The sequence below is a fragment of the Centrocercus urophasianus genome, unplaced genomic scaffold, assembly GCF_019232065.1.
Source record: "Centrocercus urophasianus isolate 14NV4802_14NV808 unplaced genomic scaffold, USGS_Curo_1.0 seq_423, whole genome shotgun sequence".
Classification (NCBI taxonomy): domain Eukaryota; kingdom Metazoa; phylum Chordata; class Aves; order Galliformes; family Phasianidae; genus Centrocercus; species Centrocercus urophasianus.
This window is the reverse complement of record NW_024885004.1, coordinates 1-9,021: the sequence shown is the minus strand read 5'-3', so window position 1 is coordinate 9,021 and position 9,021 is coordinate 1. Positions and strand designations below refer to the sequence as shown.

The 9,021-nt window shown below is 40.5% G+C and overlaps 1 protein-coding gene across 2 annotated transcripts; it reads left to right on the top strand.

Annotated features, from left to right (window-relative positions):
- The first annotated feature begins 2,261 nt into the window (after nucleotides 1-2,261).
- LOC122168476 (LIM and senescent cell antigen-like-containing domain protein 1) lies at nucleotides 2,262-8,856 on the top strand. 2 transcript variants are annotated; one of them, XM_042833843.1, is made up of 7 exons: nucleotides 2,262-2,418; nucleotides 3,511-3,631; nucleotides 4,399-4,548; nucleotides 5,582-5,732; nucleotides 6,530-6,622; nucleotides 7,808-7,856; nucleotides 8,334-8,856. In XM_042833843.1, exons 1-7 carry the CDS (start codon nucleotides 2,349-2,351, stop codon nucleotides 8,381-8,383), a joined length of 684 nt encoding a protein of 227 aa, XP_042689777.1. In that variant the 5' UTR covers nucleotides 2,262-2,348; the 3' UTR covers nucleotides 8,384-8,856. The 2 variants fall into 2 exon arrangements, 1 of the variants encoding a protein (XP_042689777.1); XR_006171266.1 differs by lacking the exons at nucleotides 7,808-7,856; nucleotides 8,334-8,856 and adding an exon at nucleotides 5,906-6,076 and having other exon boundaries at nucleotides 6,530-6,618.
- The last annotated feature ends 165 nt before the right edge of the window (nucleotides 8,857-9,021 follow it).

Below are 9,021 nucleotides of genomic sequence, written 5' to 3'. Positions count from 1 at the left end.
TTAAAAAGTGTTCAGATAAGTGTATCTGCTAACAGCAGGTTTAAGTAGAACAAAGGAAGATTTACCTTTATTGTCTTTTGTGCTTTGTTGTCTATTTCTTTATGTTCTGTATTTTTTTTACTCGGCCTGTGTGGGTGCACCTTGCTGTTCTGAATCTTAGTACAGCTTTGCAGTGGGGAAGTGCAAATCAATTAATGATGCAAACTTGAATATTTTATTTCTTGAGACAGTGTTGGTCATACAGATCTGTACAAGTAACTTCAAAAAGTTTAAAAACGAATTCATCATAGTGTATGTGAAAAATGATGTGGAGGGGGAGCTTGAATAATGGCAATACAACTCTGTGACTTTTCTATTATTGATGACCTGTAGCTTGAGTTCTGTGAAAGCCTTCCAAATTGATGGGGTTTTTTTTGCTCTAAGCTAGATGTGAGGCTTCTGGAATGGCTGAGCAATCAAGATGGAGCACAATTAATGTACAAGGCTAAGAAAACTCACATTTGTAGTTGGAAAATAAATAGCTTTTTAGGAAGTAGAAGAATTTCAAGCTTAAGTAAAAATGAGTTGAACTTGAAGTAGCCTTATGTAACTTTGTAAGGCTTAACACAGTTGTTCATGTCTGATTTCGTATTTAACCTTAGTGTGTCCAATAAGTTGAGAAGCTTGCAGTGACTGTAATCTTCTAGTTTGGCTTCATGTAAAGAACAGAACTTAACTGGGGGTTAGTGAAATGGTTAAACAAGACTAATAGTGCACAGATGAACAGTATGTAGTGCCCTTTAATTGGAACAGCTAATCTGATGAAGGCTGCAAAACGTCTTTCTCTTTCTCTAGCATCTTGTCTGCCTGGCCTCATCTGTTAATCACATGATGACTTCTGTGGTTTTCTTTCTTGCCTCACCTGCTCTTTTTCTCCTTCAGTGTCACTTCTCCCACCAGAAATGCTGGTCATCACGTATTTCTCCCGTTCTTTCAAGTTTTCTTTAGCTTTGGAAGATGTGTCAACTCGAGGCTGTTAAAAAGAGTAATGTGTCCATGTAAAGTGAGGAGGATGTGCAGCTGTGAGGCCTCCATTTATTTTCAGTTGATAGTTATTCTGACAAATGCCCATATTAAATCGTTTAAGTCTTCAAAAGGGCAACACCTGAAATGCTAACGGTGCTGTTATTATTTAGTACATCATCAGCAGACCTAAAATTTTACTGGGAAATAATCCAGAACACTTGATAGCTTAAAAAAAAAAAACACCAAAAAAAAACAACCCACAAAACTTGCTGAGCAGCATGGGGATGTAGTGTTGCATTGCTAAAATGAATTTCAAACACTGCAATTTGTTGGGTCTTATATTTAGAGAAGGCAGGGCTTTTCATTCACTTCAGTGCATGATGAGTGTCTGTAGAGCTGTGGGTACAAAACCACGTTAGAAAGGAAAACACTGGATAATTTAGCATTACCTGATGTCAGAATTGTAACAGTGTTCTTGGTGACGACGTCTGGAGAAGTCACACAGTACTGTGCTGTGTTGTAGGTGGAGGTAAAGTCTGGAGAAGAAGATGAAGAAATTCTCTTCAAAGAGAGAGCGAAACTTTACAGGTGGGACAGAGATGCTACTCAGTGGAAGGAGCGTGGTGTTGGAGAGCTTAAGATCCTTTTCCATACACAGAAGAAATATTACAGGATCCTTATGAGAAGGGACCAAGTTCTGAAAGTGTGTGCAAACCATGTCATCACCAAAGAAATGAACTTGGTGCCCTCTGATACATCAAACAATGTTTTAATTTGGACAGCTACAGATTATGCTGGTGAGTTGGTTGAGTGGTTTTTACAGTTTTTTCAGTACCTTCTGCAGTTTGTTGGGCTTTGTTTTACCCTGGGAATTCCACAGAACAAAAGCTACTGATCTCTGGCTACAGTGAGTAGAGCTAAGGAAATCTCTTCTTGGATTTGTTTTTCAGATGGTGAAGTGAAAGTAGAACAATTTGCAGTCAGATTTAAAGTTCAAGAACTGGCTAATTCTTTCAAGAGGAGATTTGAAGAATGCCAGCAAAGCTTGTCAGAGCTACAGAAGGGCCACCTCTCTCTGGCAGCAGAGCTGTCAAAGGACACCAACCCTGTTGTGTATTTTAAGGTTTCTGCCAACGATGAACCTTTAGGGCGCATAACCATGGAGCTGTTTTCAAATATTGTCCCTCGAACAGCTGAAAACTTCAGGGCCCTGTGCACAGGAGAGAAAGGCTTTGGATTCAAGAATACCACGTTTTGGCCTGGAAAGGACTTTTGTGGATCCTCCTTTCTAACCCCTTGAAACACAAAGCACAGCTCTTCCTGCATACCAGCATTGTCCATACATGGCAGGGCTCTGTTCCTCTCCTGTTGCTGATCTGCTCCTGTCACTGATCTGCTCCTGGCTTCCCTTTGGTGAGTTTGGCAGAGGGAACTTCACCTCTGCGGCACTCAGAGAGACCAGAAACTGTTCTGGGCTCTGGCAAGTTAATGGAGGAGCTACACCATGTATCTTGAGGACTTTTCCTGCCCAACTGCCACAGCCCTTTAGTTTCTGTTGCTTCTACTGTGAGTCCTTAGAGCACCAAATCTTATTAATTCTCATCAGTTTTATGTACTGACTTGTTCCAACAGATGAGTTAAAAGAAAGTGAATTTGCTGGAGGGTGGGACTGGCTGGCTGGACTGCCTTCCAGGTCACTGCTCACTTACCTGCAGCACTCCATGGATCCAGCCTGGAACTGGGCTTTTCCAGTTTTTGAATTTAGTCAGAGTAGCCAAAATCAACAGGGTTGTTGTCAGCACTGATGCCTCAAGCTTTCCCTACGCTTCTAGAGACCATCCAGTTTTGTTCTTGAAAAGCTAGACTTCATGGGAATGAATAGCATGCCACAGACTTGCATGCTAGACTTCATTTCATTGGTATCTGTTATCTGCCTGATGGCTTCTCTTTGACAGCTGTTTGATTAGTAGGCTCTTTAGAGCCAGGATTCAGCCTTTCACAGCACCAGGAAGCTGAGCTCTTGACATGTTTTAGGCAGTGTTTGCACTGCTCAGGGGCCGTGGCTGCAATGTGTATGCAGAGAACAATGTGCACGCTTGGCATGGCTGTGCAGTAGAGAATACGAAATGGTAGTTTTCTCACTTTTTCAGTGCCTCACAGGACAGGACTGTGCAATAGATCAGAAATGGCTGTGTGTGTTGGATTTACTATTCAGTAAGTGCATTCTCCTACTGTATCTTCGTACTTTGACTCCAGTTTTCTTGCAGTAGGGTCAAGGCCGCTCAAACTCAGTTCTGTTGTGCTTTGAATTTGGAGCCCTTTCAAGGCTTGATTATAGACATAGCGGAGTAGAAGTCAACACTGTGTCAATGACAGTTCCAAAATACCCTTTTCTGGAAGAAGAGAGAAGCAAAAATGATTATGCAATTCTAGTGATTCAGTCACAGGCTTCTTTTAACTTTGTGTAGCATGGTATTTTACATCCTGTTACTGTATTTCCTACAGGTGAGTTCATTATTGGCCGTGTTATTAAAGCTATGAACAACAGTTGGCACCCGGAATGCTTCTGCTGTGATATCTGCCAACAAGTATTGGCAGATATTGGATTTGTCAAGAATGCTGGCAGGTGGGTCTTCACCCTTCCTCCTGTCACTGATCATGATGAAAGTGAAATGAAAGTTGGGGGGGGATGTAGAGGTTATGGTTCCTACAGCTTTCCTGCTGAGATGGAGTAACTGAAGTGTCTTTTATGAGAACAAGGTCTAAGAATGCATCATAAAACTGAGAGTGGATATCTTGAAATATGCACATGAAATATTAACTACTGATCTACTTCTTCACCAGGTGTCAAGTGTGTGTTTTCTACCTGGTGGTGTTTCAGGATTGGTAGGATACTGTGATAGACACTTAGAAATGAATCAGATGCAGAAGTATTGTCATTTTAAAATAGGTGTTTCTTTTTCCAGCATGGGTTCCCAATTTGAGTCGGGTTTATCACCCTATTCATTAATAAATGCTCTCACTTCAGTGGGATCCTTCATGGATTTTTTAAAGTAGACTACGTAGCCATTGATTTCATATTTTTAATGTGATACACATAGTTATTTACAGAGTTAGGGCCAGTTTTGCCATCCAGCTTCCAATCTAAATGTTTAAGAGTTTGAGGGTAAGGCATGAAATTGAAAGGAATTGAACAAACGATACTTCTGTGGTGACAGAAAATAATATGCCTTCTTCTGAACTTGGCTTTGCCTACCAAAGAAGTTGTTTTAAAGCCTTTATTCTACTCCACAAAAGAACTGATAGAAATGAGTTTCTATTAGATGCTTGATTTCTGTTTTTTACCTAGTAACAGGTGCTGGTACTTACCTGTCTTCTTTTATGTCGTTTCAGACATCTCTGCCGTCCCTGCCATAACAGGGAAAAAGCCAGAGGCCTGGGAAAGTACATTTGCCAGAAGTGCCACGCCATTATTGACGAGCAGCCCCTCATTTTCAAAAATGATCCCTATCACCCTGATCATTTCAACTGTGCAAACTGCGGGTAACTTGAGTTCCACATAAGAAAACAGGAGAATGCTGGTTTTATTTGTTTCACCACTTCCACGTTAAAGTGGAAGCCAGTCCTGTACAAGAGGCAAAAGGGCTGAGTTCTGAGTGCCTTGCTACTAGATACGTGTCTGGTTACGTCTCTTGGGGTGGTAGAATTGGACCTTCCATTCAAACAGCAGATGATCTGTTGGGAAGTGAGGAAAGACTGTAATGTGCAGCACAGAGTATCTTAGGAAATAGGAAATGTGGGCACAAACTTGCTTATGGCAGCAAAGTCATTGGCATTATTTTTCTGCTATAAAGGGTGGAAAGGTGGTCTTTTTGGGCTGCTTCAGTCATTATCTTGCCTGTGTTCTTTCTTTTTATTTGAGTTGCCCGAAGTATGTTTTTCTTTTAAGCTTTCTCTCACCTCATTTTGTCAGCTTCTGCAGCTGCAGAATACGTGGCTGCATGTTTCTACATCCCCCACTGATGCGTGGATCAGGGGGCATTGTAGGATATAGCACACATTATTTGTTGTTTATTTTGTACTACAAAGGAAGCTATCATTTCAGGATCATAGCAGAGGCTGATCTGAAAAACAACAGTAGTATTGTGCAGTGCTATTGTCAGGCTATGTTATTCTTTCTCTGATGTTTGATATCATGGAGAAAATGCAGAGGAGTGCATTTTCCTTTCAGTTACATTTATGTAAATCCAAAAGATACTGGTGCGAAGAGAGGCAGAATGCAAGCCAGGCATGACTACAGCTTTCTAACTGTGTGAAAAAAGTTCAGTAGCTATTTTCAGAGAGATCTGATGCATCCTACTTAGCTGGCTTTTCTTAGTTTTCTGTGGAATCAATCAGTCTTGTTTAAAAAATAATCCTATTGAACTGGCATACTTGATGCTGCTAAATACATTATTGTAGTACAAATACAGTTCCTAAAACAAGTGCTAAAAATTAAATGATCTCTACAGAAGCTCTTGAGTTGAACTTGTTGAGTTCCTTTATTCATGCTCTCAATTAATGAATTTCTGAACAGGAAGGAACTTACTGCTGATGCTCGTGAGCTGAAGGGAGAATTATATTGTTTACCCTGCCATGACAAAATGGGCGTCCCCATCTGTGGAGCATGTAGAAGACCAATTGAAGGACGTGTGGTGAATGCTATGGGCAAACAGTGGCACGTGGAGGTAAACATCAGCTGACACGTTGTCTTTCACAAATGTAAATGTTAACTTACTTAACTGGAATATTGCCGATCAGTTTCCATGAGAGGATTAGGAAAGTATGCAGCAGTGGTCAGCAAATGCATCTCCTAATCCCATTTTCAACCTTCTTGTGTCTGATCTTCCACTGAGAAAAGACTTCTGCCTGCAGAGCTGAAATCAGCAGTCCAAGGAAGCATTGCAAGGTCCATGTAGAAGAAAATGTCCCCAAGTGAGAAGCAGGAGATACAGAAAGGCCGTCAAGTTCTGTGACAAACGTAATACTAGTGGGCATTGTAATATTTCTGTGGTTTCCATTTACTTGCCATGTAAATATTTCTAAAGCAGTTTAGGTGACAGTTCCTATTTCGAGTCCATGTGCAAGATTTAGTTCTTAATCTTCCATTGAAGTTATGAAGACAAGCAGTCTTTGTTGTGAAATTCTCCTGCAGCAAGTGCTTTCTTCACAAGAAAGTGGTCACAGTGGTGAAAATTATTTGATCTCACTTTATTCTGTCATTAATAACATATCAGAACCACCTCAGTGCTTTTTTTTTTTTTCTTTTTTGGAAGTTTTGGGTTGAAATGTTAAAAGACAGTAAAAGGAATGTTATTTTAGTGGTCTAAAGCACAAAACAGTAGTTGTAATTCTTATTTTCAAGATGGCACAGTGACTCAGAAGGCTTTGGTCCTGTTCAATAGGGATTGTTTGTTTGCTTTCTCAAAAAAACCCCACCGTTATTTAGAAGAATTCCAAAATAAATCCCTAATTTTCTTCATAGCATTTCGTTTGTGCAAAATGTGAGAAGCCATTCCTGGGTCATCGTCACTACGAGAGAAAAGGCCTGGCCTATTGTGAAACCCACTACAATCAGGTAAGGTTGCATGTTTCTGAAAACTGTAATTTTTAAACTCACCAACAGATTTTGTTAATGGGAGATGGAAAGTGAGAGAGATTGTTTCTTATGATCACCTGTGAGTATAAAGTTAACTAGTAGGTGTTCCACTGCAGGCAGTTTGTATGGGTTTCTCTATAGGTAAGTTTTGCACTGAAAAAAGAAAACTGGGGGTAATTCATGAAGGAAAGCTGGGCTAATCAGAATCTAGTTGTTCTTCAAGCTTAGGGTTTCTTATGTTGAGCCATTTCAAGCTTTTACACACCTCTAAGATCAGAGCAGCTAATGACACTCAGGTTTTCCCAAGAACATAAAGACCATTTGCCACTCAGGAGCTGTGGTTTAACACAAAGCCTTTGTGTAGCGTGGCCTTCCTTACAGCTGCAATTCTAAGTCGACTGTGTGTTAAGATAGACTGCATCGAGCAGCTCTTTCATCCACTTGCTGAAGACCAACAAAGACAAAATTTGTCAGAGGGCACCACCTAGTGACCACTTGCATTTAAAGAAGAGATACATGGGGTTGCACCTTTTGCCTCCAGACTCCCTTGACTGTGCAGTCCAGCACCATAATGGATAGACCTTTCTTCTTTGGAAGCCAAGTGCAAGGTGTCACGTACACATCTTTGCTTGGATAAATAAGGGAGGATTACAGGTGGGAGTTGTAAGGCATCTGCTAATTACAGATGGATCCTAAATCTGTCAGTGACGAAGGGCAGGTGATTGAAATATTGCTGGCATCCCTGCAGACAATAAATGCCATGACATTGTTAGCAATAGCAGTGCAGTCATGATAGAGCAAGAACGTGCACCGGGCAGGAGCTGTGTGTTGAACGGGTGTACAGATGTTCAGCTGGATGGTTACTAAAAGTGTGTGTGTGACTCTTCATTGCTGAATTTCAAACGTTCAGCATGAGGGAAACAGCAAAACAAAACCATATTTGTAGAGGGTCAAGGAGATGTAAGGAAATGTTTTCATCTTTAATATTATAAAGACTTTTGATGATAAGATGATGCAAGATTGAATTGAAAACCAAAATCAGACTTGCCATCGTTCTCCTTTATTTAAACTGAAATAAACAGGAAAGCGATTGAAATGCAGCTGAGAAATTACTGTCAATAAAATCATTACATTAAAAATTCATTGCTTCTCCTTCCTCTTCAGCTGTTTGGTGATGTATGTTTCCATTGCAATCGTGTGATTGAAGGAGATGGTAAGCAGTTCTCTAGCTTTTTTCTTAATGTTATGTTTTGGTGAAAGTTCTTTCTAAAAGTGGAAGGAAGGTCCTTTGTTGAATCCCTCACTGCTCCCATTAAACCACAAAGAAGCATTCTCTCTATCAGAAACTAAAATAGATGTGATTAGTCAGAGGCCAAAGGGGAAGAAGACCTTCCAGCAGGTGTTTCATGATGATGGAAGATCAAACAGGAGCTAAAGAGAACTGTGGTCAGCTGGAAACCTTTTAGTAATAACCAAAGGCCAGGGATGTTGAGAGATGCACAGGAGGCTTCCTGTCCCCAGCAGCTTTCCAAAGGGACACGTACAACTGTGAGAATGACCACATAGGCATCTCCTCAAGTGAATTTAGGGAGCATGACATAGATTTGGAAAAATATTTAGATACTGAACAATTTAGGTGGACTTTGTGAGGGATTTTTTTTTTTTAAGTGCCTACCTTTCATTGTTTCAGTTTGGTTCCTGGAGATATTGACCTATCTGTCACAGGCACCTGTCTTTTGAAAATAGAGGCTGATAATAATTTCACAAAACCAGGAAGGAATTGTACCTGAAAAGATCTGTGAAGCCATAACTGGAAGCGCCTTAATTTTGAGGTGGAGTGATTGTTTTGTAGCTTTTTGGACTATCATCAATGATAAAATGCCATAAGGCAAATCATTCCACGTGCAGTCACATTATTTTATTCCTAGCTACACCTGCCTGAAGTAAACACTGTAACACATCTTAGCCTCACCTAAGCCAAAGCCATTCTCGAAGTGGGAGGAAGCCTCTGCTACATGAAAGGAGCCATAAAGTAGTTCACAGCCATGTAAATATAGGGTGAGACCTACATTCCAGAATTGTGCTTTCCCCACACTTTGGGACTGGACTCTGCCTGCAGAACAACAATCCAGAAGCGCTGTCCTCTGCACTGAGATCCTGAATGAAGAGAACTGGGGCTTGGAGTGAATGAGTAAATGCAGCCTTGTCTGATCTTCACCTCTCTGTGTGTTGTCATGTCATGCCATATAATCTGACTCTCGATATTGTACATTTCAATCACTGAACTGAATATGAAGTAGTAATTATTTTCATTGTGCATCCTCAATTATTCTACATTTCTTCTTTCATTTCTACACATAAATTTGACACTGCTGTCA

Bases quoted from the DNA above. Each gene is read 5' to 3' on its own strand.
- LOC122168476 (XM_042833843.1), top strand. From the start codon at position 2,349: ATGGCAGGGCTCTGTTCCTCTCCTGTTGCTGATCTGCTCCTGTCACTG. The intron at 5,733-6,529 runs GTAAACATCAGC...TTTTCTTCATAG, and splicing joins GCAAACAGTGGCACGTGGAG to CATTTCGTTTGTGCAAAATG. The intron at 7,857-8,333 runs GTAAGCAGTTCT...TCATTGTTTCAG, and splicing joins TCGTGTGATTGAAGGAGATG to TTTGGTTCCTGGAGATATTG.